Below are 18666 nucleotides of genomic sequence, written 5' to 3'. Positions count from 1 at the left end.
TCATTGTTTCAGAAAACTTGCAGCTTCCTTAGTGGGGAATTTAATGTAAAAGCAGAAATCTGAGGACTTCTTGGGTGTGCAGCCATGTGGTTTAGTGGTTTAATGTCGAGACATTAGTTGTAGTCCTAGTTTTGCCAGCTGTGTGACCTTGAGCAAGTCCACTAAAAGGGCCAATATTTGCCCAACTCCAAGAGGCACACTCACACTGTAGTTTTTCTATGTGAATGGAGCCCTCTTCAGCCAGGAATCGGTACTGCATAATCCTCCCCTGAGCAAGCTTCAGGGTCCTCTACAAAATTAGGTTGGTTGGACAGAATGAGAACGTGAATTTGTAGTCAGAACAGCGCTGTCGTGAGAGATTTCCATAGTTCAGGAATGGGACTAGCAGATTATGAACAACAACAACAAAAGCCACAAAGCTCCCCTGGAATGCACGTGGCTATTGGAGTTGCTGCCATACCCAGAAATGTCCAGGGATTGGTCCCACCAGTAGGTTCTCCTGGGAGGACCTATCCTTCACCTACCAACACACGTAATTGAGAAAATGGCGTTCACTTAATAGAAATTCACTTTCCAGCCAGTTTTGCTGCAGGGGGACTTCCATCCTGGACTACAGCACAGTTTCAGCACTGGGATGGAGAGTATTTGACCTTTCCTGAACGCCTGCTTTGCATCAAGCATGATGCTAGAGCTTTTTTATTTTTTATTTTTATTTTTTAGAGCTTTTTTAAAAGTACTATGTTTGTTTGTTTTTTTATTTACTTGACATTCATTCATTTTTAAAGATTATTTAGTCATGCTAATATATACACAACATAAAATTCACCGGATGCAGGCTGCCTTGAGAAGGTTGAGACCATGGGCAAGGCAGCAGTCTGCAGCTGAGGCAGATGTTGAAGGAGGAACTGGCAGCTGGAGGCTGTCTGCTGACCCCCCAGCCCCGGCCCACCGAATGAGTGACGCTGGAAGGGGGACTTTGGTGGTGCATTTCTATGCTCACAGCCTCCTCATAGCAGCTCTTTGAATTAGGTGCTATTATTATAGTCGAAGAAACTGATGGCTCAGAATAAATGACTTGTCTGAATGTAATACAGCCTGGTGATCGGAAAGGCAGGATTTGAACCTAAACATTGGAAGGAGGAAAGACTCAGTCCGTAATCCGAATAAACACACTTTTAGCGAACTCTTGCTGGGGGTGACAGATGAGCAGGAGAGGGATGCGGAGATGCATGGAATGTCCAGTATTCAGGGCATCCACACTCTGGGGGACACACATGCATAAGTACTACAACAGAAATCTGATGCAATGCATTGGAAGGACTCAGCGTGGGGGACACGTCAGCAAGTTGTGTGTGGGGAGTTGGGGAGAGTTCACAGACCTTCCGGGTGTGTCTTGAAGAATGGTGAGGAGTTGGGTGGGTGTGGGGGAGTGGGAGGGGTTGCAGCTTAGGCAAAGACTTTGCAAAGTCAGGAGCTACAGCCAGTGGTATCCTGACGCACATGGCCAGGGCCCCTGGACACAGGTGATGTGTCACTGGTGTTGAAGTGCCCGTGGGGCTCCTGGTGGCAGGAGCTCCCTCAAGCCAGACCGGAGAAGCATCCTAGAGCTCCCCGGAAGTTGCTGCATGAATTCCAGTCCCGAGAAATCCGCTTGAGGCAATGGATGTGCTCCTCTCCGCATCTGGGAATTCAGGTTATTAACACAGTTTTTCCAGAGACTCTAAGCCAGAAATTCATGTTGGTTTTTATGTTCTTCCTTCCACGGAACTCAAAAGAGCCCATTAACAAAAAAAAAAAAAAAAAAAAAAAAAAAAAAAAAAAAAATTAAGCCAGATGCCTAGAGTATATAGTCTTCTGAAGAAACTCTCCACCACAAAACTATCTGAAATGGAACGTTCATTTTCTCTTGATTCTTTCATTGTGTCTGAATAACTAAGGCAATTTATTCATTGTTTAAAAACAAAACAGAACCCAGCCAAACCAGTTATGTGGCATTATGTAGTCCAAAAAATCCAGTTTCTTGTCACTGAATTTCTCCCCCTTTAGCTAGATATTTTAACATCACAATATAGTTGGTGTTTGGTCTCCCTTGTTTTTCACAAGATGGAGTTTTCAGTATATCAACTCTCTTATAATATGTAATGAAGGGAATCTTGAAATTTCCTTCCAGGGCTTAGACTAATCTCTGGGACCAGTTTTCTATATGCTTACATGTTACACACACAGTGTGAGAAATTGATTTTGACCAATGGAGAAGTCTAACATAGTTACAGGATTCCCCCTCGGTCAATAGGCACAGGTGATTTGAGAGTGAGTTTTCTACCCTTTCTGATAAATAGAAAGCTTTGTCTTTGACTTAGGGTTCAGCAGTTAAACCAAGGGAACTTCCTTGGTTCCTGCACAAGAGCAGATACCAGAGGAAGGCACCTCCAGTTGGCCAGATTCTGTCCTAAGTGTGAGCACAGCCTTCCAATTCCCTGGGCATGGACAGCAAGGGGAGAATGGGACAAGATTGAGTGTTCCCTCAGCAAGTCTGACAGGCTGTTTACAAAGTGACTTCACTCCTCAGACGTTAGGCAGGACTCCAGGCTTCGGGACCGCAGCCTGGCTGAGCTCCTAAAAACTGAAAGAGGAGGGGAGGAGATGGAACAGGTGAAAAAAGTGGCTGGTTTTCCAAGCATAGGGTGTGTAGTTTTTCAGATGTTTTAAATTCTTAATCCGCACCTCTCTTGTTTCTATCACTACTGTAGTCAATGGCACTTTCTGTTTTGGCATTTGACATTATTTTACGCCTTTGCTCTTCCTTTGACTTCACACAAGAGCGTTTTAATTTTGAAAGAAAAGTGCATCCGGAACCAGTTCTAGGACTTTCATACTAGCTGGCTGTTTGGCACCCAGTCAGGCTCAACAGATGTTTGTTGAATGAATAAACGAATGAAGTGATTCTCTCAAAAAAGTTCAGAGAAATCTGTACTTTCAGGAAAGGTTTTTTTTTTGTTTTGTTTTGTTTTGTTAAATTCGGGATTATCGCTTACAGTACCCTCTATGGGTTTGAGAGGGAAATCAGCAAAGTTGGTTTTAGAGTCTTTTGAAGAAATTCAACCAAAAAGCAACCTAAATGTAATGCTCATTTTCCTTTTGATTCTATACCGTGTTTGAATCAAACTTGGGAAATTCAACTCAATGACTGAAAAGCAGGAGGACCCGATTCTCCGCAGGTCCCTCTGGCCTTGGATCGGATTTGAGCCTGATAGACTAAGGGCGAGGGGCTCTGGTCAAGGGGGATCCGGGCCCAGGAGACGTGCCAGGCGCTTGCAGGACCCCTAGGACTAGTCCTCGCGCCCGGCTCAGCCGCGGACTTCGGGGCTGGAGGGACACAGGGGCCGGCCGGTCCCCAGGGCAGGCGCGAGGGCCCCGCGCAGGTGTCCGGCCTGCGTGCGGGGTGCGCCAGGGGTGCTGGGGGCCTGGGAGACCCGAGAGAGACGTTATTGTTACACTGTAACGAGTCTGATTAACATGCTCCTGACACTTTCCCTTAGTTTCTCCGGCTCCTAGCAACAGCGCACAAAGGCGCGGGATTGTCCCGGGCTCCGCGGGGACACGGGGCAGCCTTTGATCTGCCACCATTACAGCGGGGCTGCGCGACAGGCTCGCGGGCTCCGGGCAGCCCGCGGCGGGCGGGCGGACGAGCGGGGCCCGCAGCCCCGGCCCACTGGGCTCCCCTGGCCCAGGCTGCGCCCCGCGGGGAAGGGACGGCGCGCCTCCCGAGGGCGCGCGAGGGGCCTCCGGGGCCGCCAGTGTCCGCGTCCAGGTGCCCTTGCGCGCCGCCCGCCGACCTCCGTCCTCGGGAAGCGCGGGCGGCGGGGGACGCGGACTCTGCGTGTCCCGGCCCTGCGGGCGCACGCCCTTCCGACGGGGCGCGCTGCCCGGGCTCGCCGAGCCTTTCCCATCGGAAGAAGCAAACACTAAAACCGTGCCGTTCGCTTACAAAAATTAAAGAAGGGCGCGAGCAACAAATCCCTGGTCTTTTGCAAGACTTGTAAAAAAAGAAAAAAAAATTTTAAATAAAAAAATGCAGCAGGCTTCAGTCTGCTTAGCTGGAACGGGGTCCGATCGGCAGCAAATGACCACAAAAGGCGCCAACGACGATTTCGGTTCCTTTAGTACACACTACTTTCTTTTTGTCGTTTAGCAATTCTTATCGATTCGGAAGGAAATATGCTACCGCATAATTGCTGGAATGTAAACAAACTACCACCCACAACAGCCACCATCCCCCGTCACAGGGCAGCAAAAAGCTGCCCGGTACCACCGCGCAAGATTTCAGGTACTAAGTTAAGGTATTTTAATGTAATTTATTTCCCTTTTTGTGCGCTGTTAGCGCCTCCCCCCACCCCCCCACCCCTCATCCCGATTTAAAATAAAGCGCGGAAAGGAAGATGGAAGTTTTAACATTGAAATGTTGCGCTCTGTTAATTACTTTCCTCCACTTTCCCCCTAAATTGCAATGTGGAAACCTCGCGGGGGGAGGGTCTCTGGGCTGGGAGGACAGTGTCCCGGAGCCTGGGGCGTAAACTCTGCGGTGACAGACCGGTTCGGTGCCCTTCGCCGGTATTAATATGCACAACATCCTGCTGATAATCTTATAACCTGTTTTGTACCATCAATTGCCTTCCAAGTACTAGAAGTAAAAAGCAAAAACAAAACAAAAACAAAAACAAAAACAAAAACGGAAGACATTTAGCTTTTCAAGACTAACGGAAACCATAAGGCCAGAATATCCTTCAAGTTAAAAAGCATGTATTCTTTTTTATCCTCTTAAGACATCGTTAGAAAATCTAAGGTCTCCAGTGAAGGTCATTTTCCCGAACTAGGGCAGAACTCTTAAGGGGCTAATGTGTTAATGATAATAATAACAGGTATATTTTAGAAAAGGAAAAAAAAAATCCTACATGTTGTGTTCTATTTACCCCGCAAAATACGCCATGCAAGCAGCTACTTTCACATTCAAATAGGAGGCGGTGAAGTCTTCTTGAGGAAGCTTTTCCCAGCCTGTCCCCAGAGGAGAGGACCTAAGGGCAGCCAGCGGATCTATACTTGGAAATTTTAAGGGAACTGAACCCAGTTCCCGAGGAAATTCCCATCCTGTGCTAACAGACAGTGCCTGACCCCACCGGAGTCTCCCTCACCATTTCAATAAAACATGATTGTACTGATAGAATCCTCTATACATTAAAATGAGGTTGTCACAGATTGTCATTAAGACCTCAGTAAAACAATGAAGACATTATTGGGCACCCCCCTCCCTCGGGCAAGGTATTAGGGGAATAAAACAATCTACACCACACGGGTCCTATTGAGATTAATGAAAAAATTATGCAAAAAAAAATCTCAATTTCATTTTCCCGTGACAGGGCTTTGCATACATACAGTCAGCCCTGCCTTGCACCTGATGATTTATTAAACTAATCTACGGTGATCACCACTGATGTTCTCAACTCAATCTTGTCCTGGCTCATTTTCTAAGTAATTGTTTCTCATTAGTTCTGATAATGTTTTAATAGTGTTATCCATAATTTAGCCCCCAAGAATTAATAACAAGGGGGTGATATGGCAAAGCAGCCTGTGATGAGCTATACAAAACATAAACAGGTATGGTTTTTAATTAATCAGATGGTTGCAAGGTCCTCTTGTAGTCCATTCCTAGCTGGAGGAACCCCCGCAAGGTCCCTGACCCTGACTAAAGCCTCTTCCGGGGCTCTCCTTAGGGTTTCTGCTCAGAGCAGGACCTTGGTCCAGACTTCTGGCGCAAGTGGGTCCTAGTCTCACGATCCTACCATAATCAGACCACGGGATTATGAGTAAGATGATAAATGCAACATTTGGGTGTCAGGTAAAGGGTGTGGTGACCAGTCAGTCCAACATGGTTGGGGGACCTAGGAACCCACGGGGCTGCTGGTGATGGGGGTGGGGAGTCCTAGCCGCGTCTAGACCTTACTGAGGGGACTGCTTTTCCCAAGGTCCGAATGCCTTCACCATGGCATCTGAGGTCCCCTGAGAGGGAGGGCTTGCCTCTCTGAGCCCCCTGCCTGAGGAGGCCCCCCTGTAGGGTTTGGGGGTTGCCTGTGTAACTGGGGTGGAGAGTAGAATGTCTGCCCTTTCATCTGTCAAAGCCCGGACTGGTTATCTGCAACAACACAGGAGGATGGGAAGGGCAATTGGGTTGAAGTGGGGGCTGCCTGTAGGGAAGTCTGAAGGAAGGCTTTTATTTCCCTCTTATGTTTAAGGCAGTTCTAACACCGGGAGGAGGAGGTGTGTGTGTGCAACAGGTCAGGATGAGAGGAGGTCTCCCCTTGCCTTCTGCCTTCTGAGCAGTCCTCCTGTGTCTGTGTGTTCTGAGGGGAGGGGCCGAACCTGGCTGGTGGTCCCGAATCTCCCGGTGCGCACATGACTACCAGCCTAGGCCGGCACAGCTGCAACGCTGGTGGTGGTGATGGGTGCTGCCACCGGGGTCACTCTGCCCACTGCCTCTGTCCGCAGGCCTGAAGCCTGGTTTGGCTGCATGCCAGTCATCTCCCACCTCCCACTCTCCCATCTCCTTGGCTGAGATGCCACCTTCCTCCTTCCAGCTCCTCCACGTGAGGATGGGGTTGCGCCTCCCTTCCTTTCCAGCTAACCCTGGGGCGGCACAGGATGACCAAGGTGAAGGGTAACAATGCTCCCAGGAGGGGCTGGGGGGAGGGGTGCACCAAGGAGAGGAGACATGCAGCCCATCGCAGGTCAGAACCCCAGCTTAGCACACACATCCCATCTCACTCAGTTCAAGAGCTCTCTCCTCAGGTCCCAAGTTTGGGATTATTAGCTGGGTGTTTTAAGAATGTGTTTCCCCAGAACTGTCCTGCCTGGGTCAGGTTCCTTCTGCATGCCTGTCAGAACCGAATCATCCCCTTCCTGCAGTGCATTGGGTGGGCGGGTGATGCAAGATGGTGTGTGGGCCTCTTGCTTTTGCTTGGGTTCCACGGTGCCCTTCCTTGTATATAACCTTCAACTCTACTTCTCTCTCGGACTTCTGTAGGAACTGGAAGAGGCAGGGGCAAAGAAGACCCCTGGTTGGGGCATACAGTAGGGGCCACGGAGGAAATAAACAACAAGGGGGTAGGAGGGAGTGAAAAATGAAAATCAAAAACTGTTTTCTATTTACAAATTTAAATAAACAGAACAGCCTTCCCCGCGGTGTTTGTCTAAGAGTAGCAGCTTTGCTGCTGTGTAGGTCATGAAAAGGTTGGTGTAGAGTTTAAAACTTCCCATTCTGTTAATTTCTTAAAGAACGGTCGTCCAGAGTCTCAACACAAAAGCGCATGATTTAATGAGGAGCAGAAACAAAATCTCTGATTGTTGGTGTTTCAAATTTCATTGGCGTCCTCTGGCAAACACAAGTTGATCCTTCCCAGCTTCAATACCCTTTAGCCTTCAATATAAGAGCACATGCTGAATAGGGAAGAATGGCTGGTTGTTATGTTTATTTACCCTTACTACAAGCTGGGTTAACCTCTTCAAAACAGCTTTACTAAGCCCGTTAACCACACCACCCATATGACCTGCAGCAGCATCTCTAATGTGATGCAAATCTCGCAGGGGACCATATGCACCAGATCTGCCCCATTGTGTCTTCTTAGAGGCTACAAGTTTATTGCTGAAGGGGCCTGTTCCAGCCATACATTTGCAGGGGGGGGGAATGGTCTCAATGGCAAACAGTTAAATGGGGAAATTAAGGGAGAGAATAGATGGTCTTGTGTTTCTGCACATTTTTTTTTAAATTGCTGGTTAACTGTTGACCCAAAGCATTCACCCAGGATGAAGGCTTTCATAGTCCTTACCTAGAGCCCATATGTATGGGTGTTTCATTTGGGGAGGTGGAGGTTAAGAGTAATCTGTTTTGAAGATTTATTTTTACAAGGTATCTGTATGAACAAAAACGATACTTAACTTTTCTATGCCATCTCTTGTTTTATCAGATTTCTAGGAACTAAACGCAACCCCTTTGGGTAGTTACTTTTTTTTTTTTTAAGACTGGCCTTAAAATTATTTACAGTGTTGAATGAACAAATGAACGACAGGGGAAACATCTAACGTGAGAAATGTGAAGGGAGCATACGTATTCGGAAAAGATCTGTTTCATTAAAGACCTAACATCCCTTCAGCCCATCTCTCGCCACGATTTTATCTCCCTGTGAAATCGTAAGTGCATATTTGCAACACATTCATGAGCAATAAAATCATAAGCTTGGAACCAAAAAGAAGAAAGTTCATTTTTAGAGGAACAACTGGCCAGTGAGATAACAACAACAAAAAATTGTGATTACCATGAACTGTAAATGGAGAAAGGTTCCAATCTGGCATACTAACAAGTTGCCTTGAGTATTATGGTTTGTCTTTAAGAAACCCACTGTATATGTTCAGCCCACCTGATGAGAGCTTCATTTAACAGATCATTTTTCCTTGATGGATGTGGCAAGCGTAACAATGTTCTGGGCTTGCTTCAGTAATGGCATGTCGATCATACTCCCTTGGAAAGTAAAGGCTCCCTGGAAAACAGAGAATACAAACTTCCTAAAAGAATGTTCAAAAATTATAGGCTTCCTTTCTGTGCACACTTGTACAAGAACATTTTAGATTCCACCTGAATTATATTGACTTTCCCACCCAACTTTTGAGAAAGCCAAAGTAAATTACAGGGGAAAGATTTCTTTTTTCCTCCTAAAGAGGGGGGAGAAAAAGCCCTTCAGCATTTTAATGGAGGGGAAAAGCATCACACACAAGGTATTTGAAACTGTTCATTTAACTCTTGAAATCAGGCAGAAAACTATGGAAGGAAAATGCAAATACTTCCTTGTATAGTTTTGAAATATTGCCTAGAACTTTAAAAATAATAATATGCTCTGGTGACCAATCGTTGTTTGAAAAAATAACTATATGATCAGGTTAATGGCAAAATGCTTCCTTCTTGTAACATAATTGAGGGGTAACACTATCATGTGATGAGAAAATGTAAGGTAGGATTGCACTGAATAAAAAGAGACTCCTCTGTTGGTACACACATGTAGGAGAGGACTAGAATGACAAGGGACATGAGCCTGTAACAAAGAAGTCACAGGTCTGTTGAATGGTGAGTCTGGAAAGAATCTCTGAGATCTCCTGATTTATCCCCATTTTTCAGATACATTTTCTTTTAAACTTCTACAAATACTTATTGAATGTGTCATGTGATCTAGGTCCTAGGTCCTGTTCTCATGAGGAAACTGAGGCCCAGAGTAGGGAAGTGATTTTCCAAGGTCATGTGACTAGGAAAAGTTAGAGCTGGAGCCAATACCTGGGTTATCAGAACCTCAAGCCTTTATCAGAGACCCACATATTAAGGTAACGAGAAGTGTCTTCACTGCACCAAAGAAAGATTAAATGGACAGAAGGCAGTAAGCCCAGAATCTGAAGTTAATGTCTGGTTATTTGTGTTCTTTTAATCACTTCTTTTTGCCATTTACAATCACAATTCTTCTTAAGACTCCTTCCTTCCACCTGTTGGCAAGGATGCTGGTGGACTGGAGCCATCATAATCCTTGCTGATGGTCCATCTGCATATACTGCCATCCATTGCTGGATTTCACAAGTACCACCTCTCAACAGTCAATGTTGTCATTATTCAGAAGTTCTGGAATGGCTCTTCTGGTCTCTCTGGAAACCCTTATCTCCCATAATTACAAGAGTTATACACAGAATGGAGATTTAAAAAGTGGCAGGGGATCCTTAGCAATGACTTTGGAATTTAGTTTTCAATCAAGAGAGATTTAAAAGCCAATGGGATTAGAGGTTTAACCAGTGGTACCTAACCTTCTCAGCCTTAGAATCTGATTCCTATGAACACCTGTGTTGGCCTAAAATCCTGTATCTGAAGTCATTTTCTAACCCTCTCGTTTTTACTATTTATATCTCCAGACTGACTTTTGCCTAATTTCATTCAGCCTAGAGCTAATTTTGGTCATCTCTGTGACCATGATGAATTTTATGAATTCAATTAGAAGTTCCAGGGATGTTCCATGGGTTAGAATAGCATGTGAAATCAGGGTGTGGGACTCATGCTGTTTTACAAGGCAATAGTCTAGTTTTCTCATTGGAGTAAGTGATGAAGACCGAAGGCCTCCTGGTTATCCGACCACCAAGTGGATTATGCCCCTGTAAAACAGCACATCAGTCCTGCTAAGGTTTAAATAATAGGCTGGAGAGATGAAATTAGAATAGATGCACATGAAATCAAAACAATGCACACAGAATCAAAATGACGGCCTTGGGCTTATGCCATGTTTCCCAAATCTGTTTGGGTTCCACATGCACATCAAAGACGCAAAGTATTTCATGGAGAGCCTTTCTTTTACAGTGGCAGATTTTGCTTGACTTCATTAAGCTTAAGCTGAAAAACAAAGTTCAACATTTTTGTGCTTTGTTTTCTTTATCTCTGCAAATTGAGGACTTTAGTGTTAAGAATCAGTTTACCAAAATGAATACCGTCCTGCTTTCACATATTGACCTATAATATGGTCGGCTTTTTTAAAACATAAGGCTCTACATGTGAAATGTGAATGGTCTGTTGGTCAGGATTTGGAAAAATGCAGTTTGCCAAAAGTTGCTTGGGTCTGTGGGGAGGGTTTGAAACAGTCCTTAATGAGTGATTATAGATAAATTTCCATTTCCCAGCCTGGTGCTTTCCTGAGAAATTAGCACACTATTTCAAAAAATATACAGAACCTCCATCAGCTTGAAGATTCAGACTCTCATTAGGTTTAAAATGCCTTTAATAGTAACTTATTCATAGTTAACCACCTGAACTACCTTACCGACTACAACAATAATAATAGCTGTAATTTTTTGAGCAGTTGCTAGATCAGAGACTATGTCAGAGACTTGACATGCTTTATTCAGGTACCGCTCATAACAGTGTGAAGTCAATACTATTATGCAACCCCATTAAAAATTTCTTTCTCTTTTTAATTGTGGTAAAAACACATAAAATTTGTCATCTTAACCATTTTTAAACATACGCTTTAGTAATGTTAAGTATATTTGCATTGTTGTGCAACAGATCTCCAGAAATTTTCCATCCGGCAGAACTGAAACTCTGTCCCCATTGACAACTTACTCCCATCCCCAGCAGCCACTGTTCTATTTCATTTCTATTAAGTTTCATATGTATCCTCATTTTATAACTGAGGGAACTCGGGCACAAGGAACTTAAAAAACTTATAGATGCCTGCCTGGTGGCCAGTGAGTATAGGACTAGGATAACAGCTAGCTGTAGCTGGTCCAAAGCCTGTGCTCTAGGATTATACCTTAAGCTTATCGATTGAAAAGTGTTCTCCTGACCAACTGGATCAGAATCATTGACAGGGATGGTAGGGGACGTGGCTTGTTAAAATGCATATAGGGTCTGATCCTATATGGTTTGATGCAGAAGGCTGGTGGGTGAAGGATTGGCCAGGAATCCTCTCATGGTTCTGAAGCACATTCAAGTTAGAGAAGTTCGGTGTTTTAGTTCCCCTGCTTAAAAACAGGCTGGGTCACCTGGGTGGCACAGTCAGTTAAGCATCCAACTTCCACTCAGGTCGTGATCTCACAGTTCATGGGTTCAAGCCCCCCGTTGGGCTCTGCGCTAACAGCTCAGAGCTTGGAGGCTGCTTTGGGTTCTGTCTCCCTCTGCCTTTCCCCCACTTGTGTTTTCTCTCTCTCTCAAAAATAAACATTTAAAAAAAAAGTGTGTGTGACACACACACACACACACACACACACACACACACACATAAAAGAAGGCTGAGACACCTGGGTGGCTCAGTCAGTTAAGTGTCCACTCTTGATTTTGGCTCAGGTCATGATTCACAGTTGTGGGTTTGAGCCCCAAGTCAGACTCTGTGTTGATAGTGTGGAGCCTGCTTGGGATTCTCTCTCAAAAATAAATAAACTTAAAAAAAAAATTGTTATAAAAAAAGAAACAGGCCCACTTTGATATGGATACGATCTGATCCGTGCCCTCAAGGAGAAGTGTGCTGGGGGAGACAGGAAAGAGAAGAAGCAGGTGCCATAAAATGCAACAAGAATTAGAGAAAAGGCCACTGTGAAGAGCACAGAGAGATCTCTGGGTCTGAAGTGACTGCCCTTCTTATCCATTCAGGATCATGTTTGCCAGTTTGCACTATTCACACGGATACGATATTGTATACCTAGCACACGTCATGCATTTCCTGTTAGAGTTGCCATGGAGCGCTGTATGCAGTGGGCTTTTAGTCAACGATTACCTATTATTTGTTGTAATAAATCACTGGTCAGTCACTTTGGCACATTTTACTATACACGTTTAGGGTTTCAGGCTCCTGGAAGTGAAGGACAGTATTACCGTAGCATGCATGTTATCTGCATAGCACAGAAAACAATAACCATTGGGCTAGCTATAGTTGTTTTTAAGTTTACTTATTTATTTTAAGAGAGAGAGAGAGAGAGAGGGCGCGCGCACGCACGAGTGGGGGAGGGGGAGAGGGTTGGAGAGACGGAATCCCAAGCAGGGTCTGCACTGTTAGCACATAGACCGGTGCGGGGCTCTAACTCATGAACCCATTAGATCAGGACCTGAGCTGAGATCAAGAGTCAGATGCTGAACTAATTGACTGCTATACCCAGGCACCCTGGGCTATAGTTTTTCTAACAACTCAGTCATTCCCTGTTGATAAGGCAGGCACTGAGATAACATGAACTTTACCAGACCTGGAAGTTCTTCATGGGGGAGAATCTGACTTACAATTTGAAAGCAAAAGTGTTGATGATGATGGTGGTGTGATGACAACAGTGATCACATTTATAGGAAACATTCAGACATTTTGATTTTTTTTTTAATTAAAAAAAATTTTTTTTTAACGTTTATTCATTTTTGAGACAGAGAGAGACAGAGCATGAATGGGGGAAGGTCAGAGAGAGAGGTAGACACAGAATCTGAAACAGGCTCCAAGCTCTGAGCTGTCAGCACAGAGCCTGACGCGGGGCTTGAACTCACGAACTGCGAGATCATGACCTGAGCCGAAGTCGGATGCCCAAGCGACTGAGCCACCCAGGCGCCCCGACATTTTGATTTCTGGCACTTAACACTCGAGAATGTTTTCTCTAGGGTATTGAATTTTCTCTAGGGTAATTTACTAGAAATACAAATTGATCTAATTCTTTTCCTACTCACTTTATTTCCAAATCACATCTTTGAGCATCCAGGGAGCTCCCTCTGACATTCCAGTGATGGTGGTGCTCCACTGGCACAAGTGAGAACATTTGAGTACAGCTGTCACAGTCCTTCTTTTTCAGGGGGACGTTCTTCCTGCATGACTCTAAGTCTAATGCCAGTGAAACACTTACCTTGGCAGTTTCCAGTGAATTCCTAAAACTTTTGTCAGCCTTGACCATTATGAAATTTTTCTTCAAGATCTTGGTTGTGCCCTCTATTTGCTTAAATCTTGGGAGGCCCAGCATGGCCTGTGATTAGCTCTTCCTCCCTCACAAAGTCAGCTGCTCCTCCCTACTCCTCAAGAAGGCAGAGGGTGATGCTCCACTGAGGTATTCTGATGGACACTGTTTCATTCTTCTTTCTTTCCAGTTTTTCAACCTATCACCCTGGAGAGTCCTTGGACAGGCCCTATTATGGCCTTGGTTTCCTCATGACTCAGTTATGACATTCCTTTAAGGATCTTAGTTTGGTTGCCAGGCACCCACAGCCCCATGGGGAGGTCTTACTGAGAGACTGCTGGGATACTTACTGGGAAGGAGCACCTTCCTAATTGGGATCATGTTATCTTTCTAAAATACTGGACAGGATCATCCATTTGCTTAAACCTGGCTGTGGTTCCCTTTGGACTTACAAAATCAAGTGCAATCTCCTGACCAGGGCTCCCCATGAGGAGACTAGACCCTACCTCTGCTTTCAGCCTTGTCTCCTGCCAGTCTACTCACCTATCCACCCACACACTCACACTCTTCTGTACCTTTCCCATATGCTCTGTTCTCTGCTCTGAAGCACCTCTCCTTGTCTGTCCTGTACACTCTTCATCTTTCAAAATGTCAGATGTCATGTCTATGAAGCATTTCCAGACTTCCCTGGTAGGACTGATGTCTCCTTCCTTTTTTTAAAATAAACTCTACACCCAACTTGGGGCTCAAACCCACCAACCTGAGTTCAAAACTCAAGGCTCCAGGCACCTGGCTGGCTCAGTCAGTAGAGCATGCAATTCTTGATCTTGGGGTCATGAGCTCAAGCCCCATATTGGATATAGAGCTCACTTAAAGAAAAAAAACAAAAAGAGTCACATGCTCTACTGACTGAGCCAGCCAGGCACCCCTCACCTTCCTTTCTCTACAGAGAATACAGCTTCTCATTACAACCCTTGTCACACTCTATTGTAATGATCTGTTTACACTGCTATCTTTCTCAGTAAGCTGTGAGACTCTTGAGGGAAGGGGCCATGTCTCATACATCTTTGAATCCCCAGAACCCAGTACTCAAAACATGGTTTCGAGTGGAGCTTGGCTCTTTGGTGGGGCTCAAGTTGGATGACTGAGGGGAGGGTGATAGGGGAAGATGCTATCTATCTTACCCACTTCTTCTCCTTCATCTGCAAGCATCTTTCTATGCCACATGACCTTCTCCTGGTCTGGTAATACCACTGGTAAATTGGCTAACACTTGCTGAGACTCCAGAAGGACACAGTGACTTACCTCAACAAATGTGATCTTGGGTTGGGGTCAGGTTAACTCATGCATATGTCTTAACAGTTAAAGTGCAAGTAAGTCTGTCACATTTGTAGCACTTAAAGACTGAGGGGCTACAGAGAAACGGAGCCATCAAAATGGAAGTGGTCTTGCCAGAGAAGGACTTCAAGGAATAGGTACATTTAAAGTGAGGTTTTGGGGTGCTCGGGTGGTTCAGTCAATTGAGTGTCCAACTCTTGATTTCGGCTCAAGTCATGATCCCAGGGTTGTGGGATTGAGCCCCGAGTGGGACCATGCTCAGCATGGAGCCTGCTTGGGATTCTGTCTCTCTGTCTCTGTCTCTGTCTCTCTCTCTCTCTCCCCCCCACCCCCCCTGCCCCTGTCCTGTTTGTGCACACGCACTTCCTGTCTCACTCTAAAAAAAAAAAAGTCAGGTTTAGAAGGTCAGGTATGCCAAAGGACCAAGGTGGGGGTGGGGGTGGGGGGCGGGAAGAGACTGGGAATAGCAAGTAGAGACAAACCAGTGGGGTTGGCTTTCTCTGCTCTGCAAGAGCCTTGCACGCTTCTGGTCACCAGTGATTCAACAAGTCAAGCAAAATGGAGGACCACAGTATGAGATACTGCATCTGTCTATGGCTGAATGGGATTCTCTAGCATTAGGAAAAGGAAGCCTAATCCAGCCAAATTAATAGGGGTGACTGCTGGTTCTGTTACTCATTAGCTGCTTGACTTTCCATACGACAAGGCACAAGACAGCCTCTGCTTGATGAAGCTGGACTGGAACCCACTGGAATCCCTCTGTTCTTGCCGCATGCCCTGGTAGACCCAACACTTGCTCCTTCTTGGACTCTGAGGGGAAAAGGCTGAACAACCTGTTCCTTTCCTTTTTTCTGGGCATTTTCCCTCTAAGCGTGATCTGGGAATCCAACAATGGGAAAGCTAAGAGCTGGCCTGGTCCAGCTTTGTTTCTGAGTGGGACCATGGTAGATGGATTGACCTGGGCACCAGAGGAGGGTGCTGGAGTTAGGGGAAGGATGTTCATTCTCCCTTGAGGAGGAAATATGAAGATTCCTTCAGCAACTGTAGCCTATACTCTAGTTAACCATAGTCCTTAGAAAGCCTATAATATTCATTTCCAAACTAAAAATTGGAGGCATGCAATCTTATCAGGAAGACCCATTACAAAAAAAAAAAAGAAGAGAGATTTTCATCAAATAGTACTTTATGATTTTACAAAACATTTCAAAGACATTTTCTCACTTGCAGGAGGGAGGGCATGGTACTTTCTGTTTTACAGATGCAAAAGCCAGTTCAGATTTAGTTAACCTTTTCAAAGAAACTTATGGGAAGGATAGGACTAGAACCTAAGGCTTACCACCTGAAATCCCAAACTCTTCTAAGTGGTGTACCCCAAGGTATGACTGGTAACAGCAGTACCTGAGATGATTAAAGAAAAATATTTAAATATAAAAAATTAATATATATTTGTTTTATATATTATATATTTTTTTATTTTGATGTGATTTATAAAAAAAATAACTATCATATCTAAGCTTATTTCAGAGATATTATTACTCAGGATGAGGCTGAAAAAATGGTATATAGGTAAGGTGCAAATAAGCAAATATGTGAAAATGTAATTAAAAGCTAAAAAAAGTTTTTAATGTTTATTTATTTTGAGAGAGAGCACACACGAGCAGGGGAGGGGCAGAGAGAGAGGGAGAGGCAGAATCTCAAGCAGTCTCTGTGCTATCTGTGCAGAACCCAACTCGGGGCTCCAATGCAAGAACCATGAGACCAAAACCTGAGGTGAAATCAAGAGACAGACGCTTAACCAACTGAGCCACCCAGGTGCCCTGAAAATGTAACTTTAATAACTGAATTCAGGAACAACTGAAATATAACATGCTTCCATCCTGAGTTTCCACTTGACAGTTTTTACTATAATTATTATGACATCAGAAATACTGAAGAATATTTTCAGTGAGAGAAAATTCAATAATAAATATGTGAATGATATTTTAAGTTCTCAAAAAACCTAAAGCATTTGTAAGAAAGATTAAAGGGGATGACATTTGATTCTTGTAGGTGCTTCTTAGTAACAGTAACCCTTTGCTTTATAGAAACACGTCTTTTAAAGTTGCCATTAAGGTAGTAAAAGAATATTTCTGAAGACTTGGAAAATAGAGAACATGTTTTTCTTATTTTAACACCTAAATTGTAGTGATAATTTGGTAGATATTTTAATAATATTTTGAATTAAAATTCAATAGCCAATTCCTGCAATAGCCAGAGAATTTTAGATGTTAACGTAGGTCTACATGAATTTCTAAGAGTTCAGCTGAATTCATTCAACACGGTCGACAATTCACATTGGGCTGATGGGTCGTTACTACCAGTGCTGAGATTCTGACAGATGATATTCCATGGCCTTTGATAGGGAAGCCCTTTAAATGATTCCTAAGAATGTAATAGTTGGAATATCTGAAGAGGGGTTAGTTTTGAGCCAACTGGTGAATGCAGCGACAACTGCTTGGGAAGGCATCTCAGCCCCTGTCTCAGACACGGCCTTAGAAGGGGCATGGGGTGTCGGGGATCCTGCCTGCTGGACAGCCTATCAGATTTATTTTCCGATTTCTGAAAGGTGAAAAGTCTGGAGAAGCTGCCTCCTTTCCTCCATCTTTTCCCGACTTGTACAAACTCTTGTAGTTCTCCGACTTGTACAAACTCTGAGCACAGAACCATCAGTGGGGTCTGGAAGGCAGCGCCCCTGATGCTCCCCAGGGCACTTCCACCGGCCAGGTCAGTAGTGGCCCAAGAGGACACCAAGGATCACCTGTCCAGGCAGCCCCTCTGTGACTTTCCACCAAACAGAAATAGACAAGTCTCCAGGATGGGTGTTCTGAGGTGGTATTCTGTAGCTGAAACAAAAAGTGCACAGAGATACATACAGAGAAAGGGTCTTGCTTCTCTTGTTTAAGGCACCTTGGTGCAGAGGTTAGGAATATGGGCTTTTGGATCAGCTACACCTTGAACTCAAGCTTTGCCTTTTCCTAGCTGTGTGTGATCTGCAGCACACACTGTTACTTTTCTAAGCCTCAGTTTCTTCACCTGTAAAATGGGGATGATAATACGTCCCTTAGAAAATTGTGTTGAGAATAAAATAATGTATACAATGGCCTGTCATGCAACAGGCTCTCAGTACATGGGAGCTGCCACTGCTGCCACCACTACCATTCCTGTCACTGCTGCTGTGACTGTGTCCTCTCTGAGACTGCTGCCACTACCACAGCCAATGCTGTCACCTCTGATTGCTATTGCCACCACCACAATCCCTGCTACTCCTGCCACTGCTATTGTTGGCTGGAGATGATTTAATTCCATTTATCACAGAAAGGTTCAGTGAAGTGTACAGTATTTGAATCATAACAGGATTTTACGTCTTCAGAGTAGCTTTGAGGGTTCTGAGGGACATCAACATTCTGGAAGGTGCAATGAGCAGAGGCCAACTCATCCCTAAAGCTTCCCACCCCCTCCAAACATAAATCAGAGACTGAACTGTCGCTTTAAGAAACTAGACTCAGGGGTGTGACATAATTTGACACCTCATCAGTATTTGAAAACAAGTACATTTAAAAGAACTTAAAAGCTTAGAATATCAGCTGAGGAGATACTAATGAAATGCAGGTGACCTGATATTGGGAGCATCACTTACACTGGAGGAGGAGGTAAAACAGGACAGGGTTTCCAGCAACAGAGAGCAGAAGAAGGAAGAATACTGGCAAAGGCAAATGGCCCAATGCATTTATATAAAAAGGAGGAAACTCCCCGGAATGTGGAAACTGAGTGAATGTAAAATGAATAGACATCATTAACATTTTG

At 44.6% G+C, this 18666-nt stretch overlaps 1 protein-coding gene across 8 annotated transcripts in view; it reads right to left on the bottom strand.

Moving 5' to 3' along the window:
- CLYBL (citramalyl-CoA lyase) overlaps positions 1–18666 on the bottom strand; it is a 260370-nt gene that overhangs the window by 7908 nt on the left and 233796 nt on the right. For 2 of the 8 annotated variants that reach the window (XR_006199903.1, XM_042929753.1), the window contains exon 8: positions 8466–8585. Coding sequence is in view for 7 of the 8 variants with exons in the window: in XM_042929753.1 (XP_042785687.1) it covers positions 8490–8585 (96 nt within the window). In the remaining variant the exon portion in view is untranslated. Of the gene's footprint in view, positions 1–4524; positions 4682–7235; positions 8586–16159; positions 16222–18666 lie in introns of those variants that run through there. The other 6 variants (XM_042929725.1, XM_042929787.1, XM_042929769.1 and 3 more) reach the window with 5 other exon arrangements.

Source organism: Panthera leo, chromosome A1, assembly GCF_018350215.1.
Source record: "Panthera leo isolate Ple1 chromosome A1, P.leo_Ple1_pat1.1, whole genome shotgun sequence".
NCBI lineage: Eukaryota > Metazoa > Chordata > Mammalia > Carnivora > Felidae > Panthera > Panthera leo.
Note: the sequence above shows the minus strand (reverse complement) of the source record. Positions and strands in the feature narration are given on the sequence as shown.